The sequence below is a fragment of the Lepidothrix coronata genome, unplaced genomic scaffold, assembly GCF_001604755.1.
Source record: "Lepidothrix coronata isolate B3197 unplaced genomic scaffold, Lepidothrix_coronata-1.0 Scaffold231, whole genome shotgun sequence".
NCBI classification, from domain to species: domain Eukaryota; kingdom Metazoa; phylum Chordata; class Aves; order Passeriformes; family Pipridae; genus Lepidothrix; species Lepidothrix coronata.
In genome coordinates, this window is record NW_016690411.1 from 1,096,206 (window position 1) to 1,117,611 (window position 21,406).

Below are 21,406 nucleotides of genomic sequence, written 5' to 3' on the forward strand. Positions count from 1 at the left end.
ATATTTGGGCCATAAAACCTCAACTACTGGAATTACCTAAATGTAACTGGCAAGAGGCATGGGTGGGAGAGTTCAGGATAGCATCTGTTTGCAAAGGGCAATTTTTAGAGGAGTCCTTCGTTCCCCACTAGCAAGATTTACCTAAATCTATTCTGCAGTATTCGTCAAAAAGAATAGCAATCGTAACACAGTATTAAACATATAAAGCACACAGAGATTACCTAGGGGGTTCTTGTATTTAGTTACTTTTTCAAATAATTAGCCTTACCTGCCTTATATCCCGAAGTTACACCCCTAAAATGTCTTTCACTGAAGATCTCAGTGTCTTACAAACAAATGCAAAAAGAAGGAAGACAAAGGGAACATGGAAAATAGTCCTAACGAGAACATGAATAGGAGGAAGACAGCAACAAGGAAATAAAAAGATGACCACAGGAAAAGGAACAGGAAAGGGACAGACACACACTGAAACAAAAGTTTAAAAAGAAAATAAAAATAGACAACGGAGAGAAAGATCAGGGGAAAAGAACGCTAATATAAAAGGAGACTTGAGTCACTATTGATTAAATTATGGGAAACACGAAATAAAAGCCAAACCGCGGGAAAATAAATGTTTTAAAATTTTGGTGTTAAAATGCTCCAGACAAAACTATTTATGAAACTAGCATTTAAAGTAAGACAGTGGTCCCTGTGCTGTAAGGTGTATTTACAATTGTAACATGGAAAGCTGCTTCTGTAAGAGGTAGAAGTCTAAAGGACACTGATTTTCTACTTGGATGTATTGAACATTGGTCCCAACTTAGGCTTCCTAATCACTCACATTTCAACTTAATTGATGAAAAATTAGCAGTTGTCAGAAACCTCAAAACTCATACCTACCTTAAGTATTTAAACTTATTCAGGGCAGGAGGGGACCCTAAGGCCTACAGCCTTGCTGATACATTTGAAAGAAAAAGGGATAGAAAGCCTCAAACAAATTAGCACTCAGTGTTTTTATAATCAGAGAAAAAAATTATATCCACACTGAAAGCATGAAAAACCTTACAGCTACAGTATGAAACAAATCTTCACATCTGTGCTAAAGAGAACATCCAAAGCATCTGTTCCATATCAGTAGCTTGGCACACTAAAAAGCTGCTTCCATTGTATCTTAGTATCTTTTATTCATGTCCATGCTTGGTTTTTAGAAAGTCTCTAATATGACAAGACCTCTTATTTTCCCTATATCTGTGCAAAGAAAATTAATTTTGGGGTGTAAGGAGCCCTATGAAGGTGTGACAAGAGGCTGTCATACAGACTAAAGGCACACAATTCACCTGAAGGATCCACACTTGACTCCAGCTCCATTACAGAAACACAATCCCTTTCCCTATTTCTATCCCACACCTAAAAGTAAGCAGCACTGAAATCACCATTTGAACTAGATCTCCTCTGTGAATAAACTGTGGCTCTAGTACCCTGGACACAGGCTCTGCAAGTCAGACCCGGACTTCAGCTATATAATTCCTTTACAAATACCTGCAGTGTGGCTTTAAAATAATTTTTTAAGTTAGCATGTACTAACTTGTTCTTTTCTAAGCACTTAAAAAGTCTCAAAAGCTGTCAACACTGACTCTTTTGGAAATTCAACACAAGTGGGGGGGCTGATGACCTTCACAGGGTTAGTCACTATCTATTAAAGCTGAACCCAAATAACTCCTGTGCTCTTCCATTTCTTACCAGCAGATCACAGATCAGGTACTAGGTCTACAATTTCCAACAGAAAGGAACTGTATTCTTATTAACATTCACTAGTGTCAACATACATGACTCATTAAACACTTCAAATGTTTTCTGGAATTGTATATGTGTATTCTTTTCCAAACTCTTATCAGGGAATAAATTCCTAGCAAGACTTGAAGGAACTACAGCTCTCTACAAATTGCCAATGTGAATACAACTGTCCTCTAGTTACCTATTTGAAAAATCCACTGTTCTATTTTTGCTGGTGTGTCATTTAAGGTTTGCAGTTTATTAGACCATGCTCTCCGTGGCAAGGACAGGGGTTTCCAATATATTCAGGGAATACTTCAAGGATTGCAAATCAAGTAAGTAGAACAGATAAGTCCAGAAACCCAAATCACAAACCAGTGGGAATAGCCACGAATGGAAAACAAACTCATCAGTAAATTTGCAGGATTGGAAGTAAAGATATCCTGGCATGCTACATCCTCCACAGTTATCTACAGGGTTTCTCTTCTGAAGAATCTGGTCCAGATGATGATGATGAGATACTCAAGTACATGAAACAGTGGTTTGATCAACAACTGCAATTCCTGTGATAAACAGGATACAGGAAAAGAGTTCTCAACTTCCAAAAATTCTAAGACAGTTAAAATACAACTCTAAACCTGTAGAGACTAACATCTTTTTACACACAACTGTTTTCTACCATGTCATCCTGAAATTCAGCCAGTGTGAGGCAAACTGCCCTTCCTATCTTCAGTGATATATAACCTTCCTAATTAAGGAACTGAAAGTGAAGTATTGGTATAATGCAAGAATTGATAAGTTTGAAAACAAATCTACCATCAGCAACCTTAATTTACAACACCAACTTAAAATCAGATGACTCTTTGTGAAGCTGCAGTAGGTTTCCTCCCTTAAGAAGGCTGGCAAACAGTGAAAGGTTAACCTGACACAAAGCATTTCAGTTGTACACCATCATAGGCACTTGCTGTCTAAAAGGCTGCATTCACTGCCCTCAAGCTGTCTGCCAAAATGAAAGGCATCATTGAAGGCAGCCCAAATTTGTGTGGGAGATGTGTCAAAATTGCATAAATATCTACTTGCACTAGTATGAATTAACAGCTGTGATCATCTCAGCAGAGGCAAGTGAGTGAATGCTCATGGAAATTCAACTGTCACCTCTATATGTGGCCCATTTCATGCCACAGCTAAATCATACTGATACCCTGCCTAACAGTAACAGGTGAAGTAGACCAAGGAACAGTCCAAAACTATTTCAAAGGATATCCCTTTGCCATCTCACAAAGTAAAACAATCATGAGCATGGTCTCATGAGAATGAAGGGTATTTATGAAAAGAAGAAAAAAAAATTAGAATCCTAGAGCAACTGTCAGTATTTATTAGATAGCCTAAAACAATCAAATTCTGAATAAACCAAATACTTTGAAAGCTGAGCAGCAGAGTATAATTTAGCATTATCTGGACTCTTAGTCTGCTGAGTAATTTGATGCAGTACAATAAGGGTTTTAAATTGAGTATGTGGGCACCAGTGAGAAGTCTGCATTACTGAACCATACCACATGCTGAGTCTTAAGATACTAATATCATATTTTTCTACAATTCAATTAAGAAAATTATTCTTCAGTTACCATAACATAGATGGCTGTTTCAAACAGCTCATTATAATCAGCATGAAGGCAGGTTTAGTAAAGAACTCAACATAATTGTTAAAAGACCTGGTCTTTTAACGTGGGACACCCTACAAAAGCACACACAAAAGCTGCCTTTTCAACAAGAGAGCAGCATGAAGCCCAAGATGCAGAGCAAGTTTAACACCTCCACAAAGCCTCCAGTGCACTGTCTCAGTTCCCATAATAATTAAATCCTTCAGCAGTGTAAAAGGCAACCAGCAGACCAGCAGATGCTTTCTTTTTACTGTATATTGGCAGTTCCTGCAATATAGACTACAGAATTCAAGGGTGCTGATGAAGCCCAGCAGCAGCTGTTCAGATCAGGGGGCAGAATGAGATGTCACACACACAAGAGCCCCCTTTCAATAACCACCTGGGGAACTCTGCCTTCTATACCTTGTCAAGCACAATTATCTTGCCACCAGATATTTTCACTCTCTTGCTACACGACCACCTTGGGAAAAGAACTACAGAACATTCTACCAAAATAATAATTCCAATGATGAGAGTACAATGTGCTTTGAGTTTGGGCACGTTATTCCAAGTGTCCATAGGTGATGAACTGTGTTAAGGATCAATTCGAAGTAAAGAATTCATCCCAGTCTTTATGCTACTGACTTACAGCTGAATGACTTTAGAACAACACTATATATATATATATTGGTGACCTCATGAAAAGCAAAATTTCTTGAACCACTCTTAAACACACCTGTAAAAGGTATTCCTCAACCCTGGAAGAAGGGCTGTGTAACTGATTACTGTTAGTTTCATGCCTATATTTTCATGTCTTTTAAATTTACAAATAATATACACAGTGCCAGAAATATTCTACCAAGAGGACCTGAGAACTGCTATCTTAGGAAGTCCTCTGCTAATCTTCTGAACTTAATCAAGAGAGCTGGATCCTACCTGTTTTATTCATAAAATTAATCCTATTAAAATCTAAGGTGGTCATACATGCAGAACAAATCAAATACTTAGCTATTTCGCAGCACTGTATGATAGCATGACACAGAATTTAACTTGGTTTTACAAATACATCCCTATTGTCTTAAATGTAGAATCATCAACAACATTTAAAATGGCATTCCAAAATCATAGCAAGACACTGGCTATTTGCACAAATCTACATAAAAATCAACACTCACTCTTGTCATGGCTAAAAATTTCTACCTGAGCAGTAACCCATTACTGGTTGTAGCACTGATGCATACATAAAGGAAAACACAGAAACCTAACATAGGGACAGTGAAAGCATCTACCTGCAAGCTGTAGGCAAATATTTTTTTAAACCTATTATAGAAAAGAACACCTTCAAAAGCAATACAAGCAGCTGCTATAACATATTTCCAGACCTCTGAACAGGCATCAGCTTACTAATTGCCTAACAGACCATCACTTTAACACAAATGACTCCTTAGGTGTTTTTTAAATAACATATTGAATGAAAACATGGGAGCTAAGCTGTAAGAATATCTAAGAAGCCCAAATTCTGTCTAGGAAGCCTAGTTTTATATCTGCTTTTGTTCAGTATTGTTTTGTTCCACAGACTATTCAAGTCAAATAAAACAAAATCTAAATGAAACGCAATATGATCCTGGATTAGTTACTATCTTCTAAAAGACATAATAGCTTATTGAGACAGCAAAGCAGGTGGAGATTAGAAAGAATAACAAAATCAATATATATGCAATTTGTAATTGGGAATTTATAACAATGACAGATCTTCCTCTGCTCTTCTGTGGAGATGGTTCTCAGCACAGAAGTAACAATAGTGATTTTCAGACAAATGGACACAGCAATACTGCAAGGTTGATTCTTGGCTTTCAGTCAGATAAGCAGAGGAGCAGCATGGAGTGTCTGTAGCAAAAGACAGACTTGTTTGATTTGTTGAAAGATGATAAGAGAGTGTGAAAACTAGACAGAAAAATTATTGAGCAATGGTCTTTTAATGGATCAGAATAAGTGAGGTTACGTGAAACAAGGACAGGAGAGTAATTGGGCAAAACAATTAGAACAGACCCTTGCAACTACTTTTCTGGCTCTATTATTCAGGAAATATTTGTATTCAGATCCTGTTTGCTTTTTTCAGGAACTAGCATTTTTCTATTTGTGACAATAATACGCTACTTCTCAATATGTGTTCCTAAAAAGAAAGAAGTCATTATATAATAAGTACTTGACCCAGTCAGCCTAATTATTTATCTCTTGCACTGCTCTTTTATTTCTAAATGAAAACACAAGAGCAGCTACGGGGGGTATTTTCTTTACCAAGGACTGGAAACTCACGAGTTTGTGACTCATTGTTCCGCGGCTGCAAACAGCTGTGCCACCCACGGCTGACCAAAAAGTGACTGAGCCTCTGAACGTGACTCACAGGTCCACCAAAACCTGTGTGCAGATCCGCTACCAGCAAGAGGCCACCCCATCAGGAGTGGAGCATCTCCATACAAATTCTTGGCAAACTCTCCCACAGTCACTCTGCTCAAGTTTTCCCACCAGTTTCAAAAGTCTCCTCAGGGCAGAAAGAGGCAGTAGTTCTGACTTGAGACACAAGTTATCCAGACATCTGCTAAAGCCTGTTAAGTGCACACCCTGCCATCAATAAGCAACACAAACTACAGTTTGTAGAAGTTTGATCTCTGTAACTCACAGAGAAAATGACTCCCTAAGGATGGCAGGGGGCCAATAAACTGTCCACATTCTATCCACCTATGACGGCAACACCAGAGTTAAGAGATGCAACTTCTCTACACAGAATTTATTTTTTAAGTAAAACACAAGCAAAAACATCAATTGGATATTAGGGGTAATACTTATCAGCCTACGTAAGGAATAAGTGATAAATATAACAATAGTTTTTACTTCATTTTTGTAAATCAGTAGATCTAACCAGCAGGAAACAGTTTCAACCTCAACAGGTTTTAAACTTTTAAAACCTCCGAGATACATTCAAAGCCTATTTTAAAGGAAGGTCCATTAGCACGACTGCTACTAAAAAGTAGACTGAAAATAATATATTTGAGGTCAATCCTGCAATGTCATCAGAGAGCTGGAGTAGAAAATAAGTCTTAGATCCTCTGGCTCAAATGACACTGCCTTTTTAATACCACTATGCCTTGCCACTCAAGGGCATTCCAGATTAATTTTTTTGACAACTGCAGAGAGGTAGCAAAAATTAAACTGTCCCATCTCCATGTCTGTCAAAACAAGTCAAGTTACTGTCTGCTAAATGTGGTAATTTCTTGAACAGAATAGAGGACACTGAAGAACATGCATAGGAAATTCAAGAACCTCCTAACACAACAGTATGGAAATCACTTCTTTTCATCAATGACTCCTGTTTTGAAAACTTCAAGTTTAAAAAAAAATTAAAATCATGGCTATTTCAAAGCCAAATGAGGGGAGGGAAAAAAAAGAGGAAACATCTGTCATCCATTTATTTGTTCCTTCTAATTGTTGAAGACTTCTACTCCAAAGAAGGTTTTAGTCACCCTAAAGCAACCATCAGTGTGTTATCATTAATACCAAGGGAGTAGACATAACCAAAATATTTTTTTTAACACTGACCAAAAAAACAAATGAAAAAGAAACCCACAAACTATTTGGTCATCCTGTGTCCTTCCAGTGAATCTGTAGCCATTCAAAATCTCCAGCTTACTTTCGCCTTGGGACATTAACAGTCAATAAGTGAATAGAGAGACATGATAATGGTTGGAAAAGAATATGACTAAGAGTAGAAAAAAAATTTTAAAGGACTTTCCCTAGTTAAAAATCACTCTCATAACTATAAACAGTGAATAAAGTGAAGGAAGCATAAAAGAGCAGACTAGACTTCACAATTAAAACCTTCATGATAGAAAACTAATAGAAAGTCACTTCCTTCACAGCAGCTATTTCAATTCTGAAGGGGTACATGGGGAAAATTATTCTCAAGTTAGGAAAGATCCAACACTGCAGTAAAAAAAATAACTGACCTCGATTAAGTTCTCATCAGTATTTCATCATTAAACAAATAGTCTAAAGCTGCTCTACGTACTTCAAATCATATGAAACCATAAAATCAGCCAGCATAGTAGGATGAGTATCACAATAATTATTCTTCAAATATATGTTCTCCATTAAACTGGGGAATGTATGACAAAATTTTCATTTAGTCCCATGAGAACCTTTAAAAAATAACTCTTAAATGGTAATATTGAACTGCTTCATCCTCACAAGCAGAGAAATAACATGAACAAATGGGGACAAGAGGTGCACATTTACAGAACAGTTACTCACTGTTTATGCCTTGACCCTACTGAGCTTTCATTTACAGCACATCCACAAACTTCAGTGGAATAAACCAGCTGGGCATCACCTCCTTCTCTGCCTGCCAGTGCTATGAATTATATCAGGCCTATAAAGACTGTGTCCATCCACAGAAAGCAAGCAAGCAAAACTCGGGAAACCTGAAGAAAAATTGTAGTTTGAATAAAATGAAAAAAAGTTTAAGGAATCTCTGATAGAGTTACTCTTATATTTACATCTAACCAGTTTACAGCTGCCATTAGCCATCAAGGTAATCCCTCAGGGACACCACTGTGCTGCAGATGCTTGCATCTCACAATACCAGTGTACACAGTACAGTGTAGTGGTTGTTTCACTTTGAGCGTAAATAGTCTTGTCACCTCCGGCTTGAGAAGAAGAAACAAAATTATCATGTCTATCAGACTCTGAAGAGTGAGTGGAGCTAACTGGAGGAAGAAACAGAAAACATGGAGTTTGATGCCCAACATGAGGGAGCTGCAGGATGAGCGTGCTGGCTGGTAGGACTGGCCTATTTCTGCCTTGCAAGCAACACTGATAATCAATCTGAAAAGTGGTTAAAAATAACTACCATTCCCACCTCCACCTGCTCCCTGAGGACACAGCCCCTGAATAATATTGCTTAAGCATTGCCATGGTGGAACAAATCTCCAGAGGTTCGTGGGAAGGGCAGGATTGAAGTGATGCTGCTTTTGAAAAGAACAAGTTTCCAGTCTGATTCACCCTGCAAATTTCCAGCACTAGCTTTTATCCTCATCACTCCCCACCAGAGTTCTCTGCCCAGTCCATCTGGAGCAAAGAAGCAAAACCATTCTGGGGACGCCCTCACATATGCTGCAAACCTCCGACTGCAATGGGAAGGAGGCAGAAGTTTTTAAAGTAATGGGTAAAAGCAAAAACAATAAGCATTTACAAAACGTAGTCACTGAAAAGCAGCTTAAAACAGCCCAACGTGTGACTGATCGGTCAAGAGCTGTCTGATCCCTTGAAACCTCTGTGTTTTCTGGTCCTAAAAATGTAACCTCCACTGGAGCCTTCCTGCCCAACACTCTCCCTTACGCAGGAAAGAGCTTCCGGAGGAGATGAGCTCTTATCCATGTAGGAAGCATATTTCAGAGAATCTGTGGAGGGATGAAGTCAACAGGGCAGGGCAAACAGTTGGAAGGAAGAAAGAGGATCAGGAAAGAAGTGAAAGAGGAAACAGATGCACTGGCAAGAGAAGGAAATACAAGTGGGAGGGGGAAAGCAAATGTAGAAGGTGAAAGTAATACAGTCCAGTTTGAGAGGACAGAGCACAAGTTGCAGAACAGAGATGAGTCAAAATGGGTGAGAATTATAGACAAGAAGAGAGAAAAAATAATTAAAAAAATAGCCCAGACCTGTCAGAGCAGTATCTCTTATTAATCACAGAGCAGTCTGAGTTTCTGATAGAGAAGATCGAGCCACCTGAGTCAAGGTAGAGAAATGTGAGAAACACATTTTCAAGGGAAAATTGAAAAAAGGTTGTCACTAGCAGACCTGTCAGGAAAATGAAATAACCAACAGAAATCCTCACATTTCAAATTCTGCTGCTCTTTCAAATCAAGATGAAAGGCATTTTAAGTTCATTAAACTTTAACGTGACTTTATTGAAACACTGGATTTTGAGGTCAAACTCTAAAGCTATTCAGTACTAAACAGGAAAAGCTAAATACTACCACATTTCTTTTCCACATAGTTTTAAGAACATCTCCCAAGAATGGCATTGCTGCAAAACATTTTGAGGACTAATTTTCCTGTTGAACTGCTTAACCACAAATTTTAGATTAGACACATTAGATGAAATCACTGTTCCTCACTGGAATTAAAAGATACATCATTTAGGAGTTATTCCTGAATCTGAAGAATTTAGTAAAATATAATTGTGGTCCTGCATGTTGAGCCGCAAATTTGGAAAAACATTTTTAAGACTTAGAAAGCCATTCCCCATGCTTGCCCTCCCATTGCATGGAAAGAGACATGAGTTCTGAGCTAGAAAGACCAAGTCTTTAATTAATATGACAACTACAGTCAGAAAAACTACACAGAGAAATTCCACCAAAACACCAATTCTGCCCCAAAAAAGAACATCTCAACCTTTCTTCACTGCTAATCAGAGATCACATGAACTCACAACCACTGTAATACTACAGATGTAAGAATTTACTCCTCAGGCCTATTCCTAGTGAGGTGTGCTAAGAGAATGTTACAAAACACATTCCCCCTCTTGTTTCAGGGGGTTTTTAATTAGCTTTCTTATGTTTCTTCCATTGGTCATGGCAAATAACTTACAATCTCTTTTAAAAAATCATTTCTTTTTTTTTACTTCATAGCAGGTATTTTTAACAGAGAATAATCCACATTACATTAATATTGCTAGAGCTTGTGCTCTTGAAATAACGTGATGCGCTATGGGGCTTACAAGCTACAAAAACCTACATTTTCAGAAAAGAGAATGCATACAGTTTAAATTAATCATATTCCCCAGGGGTCTATGAATCTGAGCAATTATAGCTAGGAAGACACACAAATTTGAAATATGCTCCAGTCTGCTGCTCAGGAGCTTCTCACGAGGAGCAGCCCACCTGTACCCAGCATGGCTCTGCCATTCCCACATCTGCATCCTCTCCCGTCACCATGTCCACATACACATGCAAATCATACCCATCCCAGTCAGCAAAGCCTTTCACCTCAGCTAATCAGTTTACCAGGGTCTTCAGCAGAAAGGGAAAACTTATAGGCCTCTGATACAACTATAGAGACATTCCAATAGGATTACAGGTGTCACTTCCTTAAAGCTTCATGAAACCTGCAACAGTACAGTGACAGTAGCTACCAGCGCTTTTTGAGGCACAATCCTTCTAACCAACAACACTGCTTGAAGGCATCACTCAGAACAACAAATGTGAAGTCAAACCTCAGCTTTTACAAAGATTGCCATCTGTTCAGCACACTTACAGTGAAACCAGTGGCCTCAGCATAACCCACAGAGAAGATGCATCACCATATTCAGTGTTGCCAGCCACAAATGCAAAACGAATGAACAGCAGACCCTGAATAACTTTCTCATGACTCCTTGTAGTGATTAACATCAAGGTAAAGCACTTCTTTGAGATGGATAAAAAGAAGATCAGGACAGGCAGAACTCAAAACAAAATAGCTCAAGTTAATCTTGTTTAAGATATAAAACCTCAGGAAAATAAACACCTGCTAAAGACCACTGAAGATTTTAATATAAAAATGCTCTCAAAATCCCCTAGAACTGAACAGCCCTAAGAGAACACACACACATCCCAAACAAGCTCTCTAGGTATCGCCCAAAACCTATTATTTCATATCAAGCATTCAAAACCCTAGGCGAGATCCACAAAAAAAAAAAGTAAAAGGAGGGTGGGAAATCAAAGCTCAGCAGGAATTTTCAACAACAGTTAAAAATAAGCAGAAAGGTATGCAATATGACCTGAAATCCTGCAGCACTTTGTGCACATGGAGGGGCAATCACTAAGAGAAAGTGAAACAATTATTTCCTCACACAACTTCATGAAATAGCAAAACTGGTACTGCTGTGAAATGCAAAACTTGAGTTGCAAAGTAGCATTAAGAAGTTTTCAAAATACCCACCTCAATGTAAGTTAGGTTTTAAAACCTTGGCAGAAATCCCTTTTCAACCAACCAGAAGTCAACTGACCATAAGCCCAAAGGCAGCAGCCTGCAAGGGCACTTCAGGGAGTCTCACTCTTTTTTGAGAGTAAAAGATGCTGCAGGCAACAGCAATAGTTTGAACATTCTCTCTGGTGTTTCCTACACTCTACTTATTTTCCAGGAAAAAGAAATTCAAAGCCTGATCTAAATTCTATAGAGATAAGTAAGATTAATGAGTGTTCACCTCGAGTTACAATTCACATGGTGGGACTATGTCATCACCATACCTCCATCCACAGACACCCAAAATCTGTGGGGGCATTAGTGCAGGGAAGGTGTGGTCCTCCATCTACCTTTAACTGTCTCTATGCTGGAATCAGACATACTCACTTATAGATCCTGAAGAATTCAGAGGGAAAAATACCATGGCCCTCATGGCCTTTAATCAGCTGATATAAGGCAACACAGCTACATGAGGCAGTTGTTGATGAGAATCTGAAGTCAATCACTGGAGCATGCAAGCATAATTTAAATCTTGACTGCCAACATGCAAGGAAGACATAAGGAATTACACAAGCTGTGATGATGCTGTAGTTATTACACTATTAGCTTAGTGTGGGCAGGCAAAATTACACATTCATTTTTTAATGTATCAAATTTCCCACCCAACAGTGAAGTAAGGCTGCTTCGATGATTAGAATTTTTAAGGGCCAAGCTCTAATCATTGTTTGAGATGATTCTAAGACTGCTTTCCATGCAGAAATAGTACGAATGAAGGAACAAGCAAGGATAAAAAGTACCCTAACTACAGACTGTACAGCACATACCCTTATATAACTCAGAAAGAAATAGGTAAAATTGATGGTATCAAGGATTAAAGGGCATATCTAAGGATTTTGGAAATACAAATCATTTTGTCCTGCTAAGCATTAGCAGTTAAAAATGTGCTTTAAAAATCCTTTGCTTTGATGGCTGAGGTTTTGTTGCTGTTTTTTTTTTTCAAAAAATATTTTATTACAGCAACAATGTCATATATATATTTTTTTGTTTGCTTCTGCAAGGCAATCATGCTGTATTTGCTGCATAATTTAAAATAAGTTTCAAGTGATTTTTAGAGGGATAGAATAGTGAAAAAACAGATACTGAGAGATAAACTGAATACCTACTAACCAATTATAAAATAAAATTCTGATTGAAAGTAAAGGCAATTTAGAGGCCCAAAATATTTTGGATTGTAATATAAAACAGCTGAACAATACCCATAGGTCTGCAAGAACATTTTAAATAGTACATGAGTGGCTTTTATACAAATTGCTACAATAGCATTATATTATGAAATCTGAGACTAATGTTTCATGTTCTGAATATACAAAGAAACAAATATCCTACTAAGAGTCCTTCAGTGTTTCACATTACCAAGACATTCATTATTGTTGTGTAATACAGGATAAAAGAAAGGGTCATTGATTGATATTTTTCCAAAAGATATGTTCTCACTTGACAATGTAGTGAACTGAAGCCAATAGCATTCAATGAGCTTTGAGGGAACATCTTTCTCCTACATATAAAAATTCAAAACCTTACTATAAAGATGTCAGTTCAGACTTCATTTTACACATCATAAGTCTTAGCAAACAGCTGGTAATTCACAATGCCTCAAGTCTTAAACATGGCTTGTCAAAGCAAAATAAGAGGAAAGAAAAGGTAGCTCCAGATAATGCCAACTACACTGGAAAGTGCAGGGGAAAAAATTAATAGCCAATTTGACAAAGTACACATCAATTTGTACTCCTCTGTGAAAAAGAGTTTTTGAAATATTGAAATAATACAATGTAAGGTAGTACAGAACATTGCTATGAAGTATTATGGAATGACATGGAAGTACTGCAACGCTGTTTCAGAGCAGCAGAAAGGAGAACAAAAAAAAAAAAAATCAAAGGTTTGTGATGGGAGTTTTTGTTCAATCTGATTTTTAAAGAACTATAGATACAGTTTTAGTATTGAGGGAATGAGTTAAAAAACTGACACCTCTTTATCAAGTAAAACTTAAAGAAGATAAAACTGTCAGTGATCTAATAAAACAATACATATTCCTCTGTACTCAGAGATACCCACACAATGCAGGGCACGAGCCAGTACTTCCCTGCCTGCAACAGGCAGTGACTCATGGAAGGCATATGGAGGGGAGCACACTCCAGGGGGTTTCCTTTGCATCCACAGGCACTTGTCCTATTCCTGCATGGGTCAGCTGCTGGTCAGGGAACAAATGTTACTTCAGCAGAAGGGTCTCCTTCCCTGCCTGCCTGTATTTTACCAATATCAAACCGTGTTCTGAAAGTCCTTCCTGCCCATGCCTCCCACCAACCTGCCAGCTGCTGCTCCCAGTTACCCTCCTCCCCAACACCCACACCAGTGAAGCCCAGGCTCAGCTATGCCAGGGCCAGGAGGTGCCAGGCCCCTGTTGCCACAGCCAGGATGGATACACCATCACACTCCCTGCAGGATCATCCCCCTCACCCTGGCAGCTGCCTCGCCCCTCTCTCACCTTGCAGCCCTTTCTTTCCTTACCCTCTGTATTTCCTCCTTTACAACTATGATTTCATCAACTCTTTTGACCTTCAAAGGAGAGCAGAAAGGGAGGCATATGAGAAATCCAAGATCCTTTATCTCACCAGTGCACAAACTGTACCACTATATTATGCTCACCCACTGGTGCTGCAGCCTGGAAAATCACCTCCTGCACTCACAGGCCTAAGGAAGGATGTTATAACATAGTGCCATTATCAAGAATAACACAGCATATCCAAGATTGCTTCTTAGGATAAAACTCAAAAGCCTTAAGTGTCTTGCTTGCTAATACCCTCTTCAGTACAGCTTCCAACTTCTTCTGACCATTCTCTCTAGTTAATATTTGTTTCTTTTGATTATTTCCTCCTATTTCTTACATATGCATCTCTCCTTCCTTGAACCCTTTTTATTTATTTGTTTCTTTTCATAAGCAGTCCTTCAACTTGCCACTATCATGGGTCTCCCGCCTTTGCTGGACAAGGCTCAGAAAATAATTTGGCTTCTCCCACATGACACAGCAGCAGCATGCCATACACAGACACTAACTTAAATTATCCACTACTGGCATACACTATAGCCTCTGTGAGAAACCAGTATGAATATTTTTCTAATAATGCTTTAGACAGCTGCCAGCACACTAATATTTTGTGCAGGAGAAGACATTTGAGACAATTCTTGGCAAGATGTGTGTGCTGCATTTAATAACTGTATGATAAACGTAATATGTTAAATAAGCTTTACCATACAGTACAACCATGGTTTTCCCTTTCAACCAGAAAGAATCAATGTGGATCAATTAAAATCACTACATCAGTTTTCAAGCACTATTTTCTCCATCTTCATAAGGTAAGAAGAATTACCTAGGAAAACTAGGTCAGTATTTTTCATCAGTTGCTTTTCTTAGAACAAAACAGAGGTCATATTAAGGTTTTGCTTTGAACAATATCTGTTCAATATATTTTACCAAGTCTAACATACAGGATATGTATATGTACACATATCATATATATGGATAAACATACCTTTTATGGATAATATAAATCAAAACTGTATTGGCCATAAGACAAAGAATCACAGAAATAAAATTAAATGTGAAGAAGATGTTTAGCGGACCAAAGCACCAGCAAGTAAGCCAAGAGACTGACAAAATTTGAAAATTTAGAAAATATTTTTAAAATAACTGAATTCTTTTAAGTCTATGAGAACATACAGTTAGTTTCAAATAATTCAAGAAAATGGCAGGGGGGGATTAAACACATCTTGTTTCTACACACTGACAAAAATTGAACCAGTTTCTAAACTCTTGTTCAAGCCCAAGAAGTTTTACAGTTTCAGAAAAACTGTATTATCTAAATGTATCTTTGGGGTACATCCTAGCACCTCACACAACAAAAAAACCACAAGTTATTTTGCACACCAGTGCTCTCAAAGATCTCTCTGCCAAAGGAAAACAGACTACTGATATCCTGTGGCTCTTGGGGAAGGTCACAAGAACCACTCTAAATCCCTTTTATTTTCTTATTTAGCTCATCTGGTCCCTCCTAAGATCCTAAACTACCTCCTCAGGCACAGAGGTCAGCACATCAATTCACTCCCAATCTTTCTCCTTTAGGTAACATGCAGGGTCAAGATACTATTCCTGTTTCCTCCTTTGCAGAGCCACATGGCACACAAGGTTTGACATGCTGGGAAGTGGAAGGCAATCAAGCACAGATGAATGCATGGGGGAAAGCACAGGGGAACATCCCCACCTGTGGGAAGTTTACAGAGGTGGGATGCACATGCACGGAGCGAGGGACAGGAGATCGGGGTTATCATTTGTCAGGGACAGGGAAGCTCCAAGCCAAAGGCAGGATCAGAGGAAATGGAGAGGTATGTCTTGCTTGGCACACCCACATCCTGAGACTACCTGGTACCACTGTAACCAAGAAAAATAAACTCCTGCACAAAAGCTCTGTTGTCACACCAAAATATTACATGGATGACAAAGATAATCAACTTCCTTTGAACTACATGCTCACACCAAAAAAAGTAACTCCCTAAAATTAGAAAACATTTGAACTTTTAATACTAAATTAGGGATACTTTGTTTATTTTTATTAGAATAATAGGAAATAGTTATTTTTAATATTTAATCCATGTCAACATCCCTTTTAGTAAACTCCTATGCCAGTATTGCATTAAGCACTGCTTTCCTGTTTAGCAATCTCTCACAAGTTAACTAAATGCCTTGCAAAAACCATTTCAAAACTAGTTTGCAAAGTACTAAAGATAAAAGATAAGCATTAAACAGATGAGATCTTCTGCAAATCCATCATAATCTGTTCATTTAGGTTTCATATTTCTGGTGATAAATTACTTAAGTTCTTGTATGATTATGATTAAATATTAGGATTAGTACTCTCTGTTATGGATCACTTCTATTTTTATTATTCTCACCAGCCTACATTAGCCAAGAGGTAGCATCTGAGGAGAGTGAATGGCTACAGCTCTGGAAGACACAGATGCTGAGCTACAGTGCTCCATCCTCCCTCTCACTGTCACCAGGGACTGATGCTCCAATTCGGGGGAAACCCTGCAACACACTGGCACACCAGTCACATCTCTGCTATGCATTTAGCACACTCCCTCTTCTAGCTCCATTCCCAGTGGCTACAAAGTGTAGTCTTGGTGCCTGCACTAAAACCACTCTCACAACACCAACTCACAAGTCTGAATCAGGCAGACTGCCCTACACTTAAAGGCCAAAAGGCATTATTTGATCCATTTCTTAAATTTCCTTTTCTGATGGCACATGCATAGGTTGAAATATCTGAAGTGCTAGCTCACAGGAGTTCAAAGAGCAAAGTGGTTTTGGGCCTTGACACAAGAGTTCTTAATAGAGCCAACACTTTCCTGTTCTCTTGGGGGGGGGGAACACAACAAACAAACCCCAGACATGTGTGTCCCTGAACCTGAATTTCCAATCTCATACAAAGCCCAATTTTCACAGGCAATCTTGCACCACAAACACCAGCCTCTCAGACAGGAGCTAGGCAGCAGTGAACTGGCAACCCGGAGGACAAAGGTTCACTGGCAAAGCAACAATCCTACTCATCCTTTATATATGCAAGGTTTATACTTTCACATCTGAGGCTCACTTTCTGGAAAGCGTAACTAACTGAATCAGCTTCTGTTCTTCAAAGGACAACTTCCACTAACCAAATATACATATTTTCATAAACTTACAGTAATGCAAATGGAAACAGCCAGCATTCAAACAGCTTCTAAACCCAATGTTGTGCAGTCTAAAACCACCGAGACATTCCTCTTGCACAGGCATTGTTATCTCCAAAAAGGTAGGGGGGCAGAATCTACAGCTCTCAAATGCATAAAAAAGCCCAGCCAGGAGAATAGTTATGACACAAGGTTCGTGGCTGGTGGTGGGACAAAGGCATGCAGGTCCCTGTGCTAGCCAGTCCATAAAAGAGAACATACCTACTGCCATTTGGTCAAGCACATGTTTGTGTTGCAATGCTGAGCATCAGTCTCAGTTTCTATTCCTGCCCCAAGAGCCATCAGCAGCCCACTGCTTACAAAGCAAAGCAATAGTGTTCCTCTTTGAATGAATGATGTTCCACCAAAAAGCAGCACCTGAAGCCAAAGCATCAGTCACAATCACTACACTTTTCATGTAGCTTGTAAGGGGTTACCAAGGTCCACTGAGCAAAGCTGATGAGCATCACTGCGTGACCTGCCATATTCATTCTGAAAAAATAAATACGTAACGAAACAAAAGAGACTTAATCATACGTCAGAGAACTGACACCTACTCCCAGGTCTGCCTGAGGCAGCACCTCTCACTTTCCCATTCTTCGGAGCTGCTGCATTTACAACAACCCCTAAGACATGAAAACTCGGTTCATAGAGAAAGGCCCAACAAACATCAACAGCAGTAAGAGACAAGGCCAAAATGAGTCTGTCCTCAACAAGGCCCATTCATCAAACCTACCCTTCTCAGTCTTTGTTTTTATTGAGCATGAGCTGTGCAGTAAGAATTCCATGACCCATTCTAAGACCTAGTGGCAGAAAACAACATCAGATCAGGGAGTACGGGAGCTGCATCTCAATTCTAGAAGATGATGGATAAGGGCCATTTGAGTTCAAACAGCTCAGCTGAGCAGTACAGACACAGCACCGTGGTCAGATGGACTGCAAAATCAGCGGCCAAGACAATTTCTATTCTAATGCCAACTCTGCTCTGGCACTCCATGCCTCCAGTGTCTATAAATCATTACCCCAGAAGGAACAGGTGAGTTAGCTTGTTTTTCTACAAGACCCCAAGATCCTATGATGCAGCAAATTTATGATGCAAATTTACTATGATGTCAGTATTAGTTTACTGACAAGTAGTATTCTGAGAAAACTCACAATTCAGGGCTCAACTACAAGCAGATCTCACCAACTGAATAATCTCCAAGCCACTGAGATTTCTGCATAAATTCTGCATAAGAGCTCTTTACGGTCTTTCCCACAAACTGCAAGCAACTTGCAAAGTTTCAACCTACATTTTTAATAACAATTACTGACATTTTTCACTGAGCGATCAGAAAGAGTGTCCTCCAAGAAGCTTTACATAAACCCCACAGACCCTTACTAAAATCACAAAATCCTGAACTCACAGAACACAAAGATAACATTTCCAGTAAATTTAATTCTGCATAGAGTTATCCATTATAGGTTTTGATCCAGCAAAAGTTCCCCCTGTTTAAACGGTGAAATCAGTGTAGGGTAGAGAAATGCATCACTGGAGAGAGCAGTCTACAGCACCATGGAGTGCAGGTTCCTCAGGCACAGAGCAGACACACAGACAAGGAGGCAACTGTCATAGCTGTGAAACAATTCCAGAAGCTACAATGCACATATATAAGGCTCAGAATACAAAGTTCAAAAGATGCATTATAAACCAAGATCTACAATTATAATCTGTAGTTCAAACACACTTAGAGAAATAAATAGTAATCTTGATTTCCAAATCTACTCTAAGACAGAAGACAGCATAGCATTTTGGTACTTATTTTTAGTAGACAGGAGACCACCATGGTTTTAATTCATCAAAAATAAAATTAAGTAATAGTTGTCAGACATGCAACATTAGTCTCTAATTGAAGTTGATTCAATGAGTCAGCCACCTCAAAAATACTGTGTCATGTCATGAGGACACCCTTACAGTTCATTTAAAAAAAAAAAAAAAAAGGAAGAAAGAATCTGTTTCCATGCTTTTTATCTACTCTAAGCAGGGCAGGAGACCATTTTCAACAGTTCATCGATGAAGTATTTATAGCTCTGCAAGCTAAAGTGAAAAAGGGTCAGTTTGGAAGCAGTCAGGCTAACTACAATGAAAATATAAACCAAGGCTCCTGTTTAGCAAGTCCTGGAACTCTCACAGGTTTTAACCATGCAGAGAGAAAACTTATCTGGATTTCTTCCATTCGGACAAGCCCACCCTCTGTGCTGCTCCATCACTCAGATAAAGTATTGCCTCTGCATATGCCATTTAAGCAGGCACTTGGGCTCTCAAGTACACGGGGTCAACCTTTGTACCATTCACATCTAGTGCAAGGGTCTGGGAGTTTTTACTCTGAGTATCTGAAATACATTTTCCCTTTTTGCACTGTGGGCTTACAGAAAACATCGCCTTGGTAGCAAGACACAGCTGCTAAAAGAAAGAATTAAAAAGATACAAAATAACTGGGTTTGTAAGTAAACATGGACAAAGACAGACAAAGCAGTGTAATTCACTACTGCTTTCTGCCAGTATCCTAAACCTGAACGGCAAGTTGTATTTGTATAAACCTAAAACGGAACCATAACACTGAAATGTTACAGTGTATCCGTTTCTCAATGTTTTAAAACACATGAAAGGTTCATAAGTTAGCTTCCTTGCAGACAACATCTCCTTGGCTGCCACCGTCTCCGCCGAGACATAGGTGTGAGTGAAGCAGTGACAGGAAGTCATGTATATATAGTTTCTTCCTGAATTATTAATATAATCTTATCTCGATATCTGAAACCAACTTTGAGGTGCAGTACCAAAACATCAGTCCGAACTAAAAACCGCATTTAAACGGGGCTGAATTTGGAATTATACTTCGTTATTAAATAATAACTCCAAAATATCAACTTAAAAAGCCAGAAATAAAAGGCCAGCTATCGAGAACACGATTTCTCATTATTAATCACTCTTCGCCATTCAACTCCATAGGTCACAAGAAGCTAGGAGGAGCAGCTGACAGGCGCTACCAGGGCTTCTCCCGCCGCTCCTCCCAGCCCCTGCCCTGCCTTCGCCGCTCCGGCCGGGCTCCGCTCCCGGCCACGCCGCCCGGTGTGCTCCGCCGCCCTCGCCTCCCAGGCTCCGGTCCCTTCGCCCTCCCTACCCATCACACACCTAGGTACAGCCAGAAAAACTAGAAGCAAGGGGTCAATTGGATTTGTAACCTGCTCACATGAAATAGCAACGCACACAGAGATGTTGAAGTGCTGACTCTGGGAGTACTGCCGGAACTTCTCCTTAGCACGGCCACCTCAACGAGAGAGGCGCGGGGGGCCCCCGCCCGACCCGCCTCCCGCCGCAGGCTGTGACCCCTCGCGGGGGCTTCGGGAGCCGCCAGCCCGGAGCTGCAGCTGAGCCCTGCCCCACCGCCCGGGACGCGCCGAGCCCGGGCCGGGCGGCCACGCCGTGCAGGGAGAAGGCGCCCGGCGGGGACTGCCCCGGGTCCGACCCACGCTCACCTCCCTTCGGGCGCGCAAGCTCCGCGCTGGAGACGGGCAGCGGCCGCATCCCGCTCCCGTATCCCGCGGGTCCCGCTCCGCGCCGCCACGAGCCGGAGGCAAAGCACACGGGGACCCCGCGAGGGGCGCGGCCGTACCTGGGACATCTGGGGGCGCAGGTTGATCTCCTTGAGGTTGATGGAGTGGCTGCGCAGGTTGTTGAGCAGCTGGCAGAGCAGGACGCCGTCGCGCAGCGTCTGCGCCAGGTCGAAGACCTGGGCCGTGTCCCAGGTCACCCGGTGGTTGGGCGGCAGCACCTTGCAGCTGATCAGCCACTGCCCGCACTGCTTCCAGGGCTCCATCCCCGCCACCGCGCCGCGATGCTGCGGCCACAGCGGCTCCTGCTGCGCCCTCCCGCCGCCGCCGTGCGGCCCGCCCCGTGTCCGCACCGCCCCGGGAGGCGGGTCCGGCGGGTCCCACCGCCCCTCGCCCGCCCCTGCCCCGCCCGCGGACCCTCGGGCACCGCGGCCGCGGCCAGCGCTCGGCCGGCAGCTCCGGGGGCCCGTCCGCGAAGGTCCCTGTCCCGTCCGCCCGCCCGCTGATGGCATAAACAGCGCACCTGCGGCACAAGGCGCAGCGGTGACAGGCAGGTGTGTGAACAGCGTAATGGCACGTTCTGCCTTGTTGTTAGGCTTTTGTCC

At 40.6% G+C, this 21,406-nt stretch overlaps 1 protein-coding gene across 1 annotated transcript in view; it reads right to left on the reverse strand.

Moving 5' to 3' along the window:
* Nucleotides 1–21,103, reverse strand: part of VAV3 (vav guanine nucleotide exchange factor 3) — a 157,698-nt gene extending 136,595 nt beyond the window's left edge. Inside the window, exon 1 of the mRNA XM_017834280.1 lies at nt 20,864–21,103. Coding sequence (XP_017689769.1) covers nt 20,864–21,067 — 204 coding nt within the window. The 5' untranslated portion in view covers nt 21,068–21,103. The remainder of the gene's footprint in view (nt 1–20,863) is intronic.
* Nucleotides 21,104–21,406: the final 303 nt, after the last annotated feature.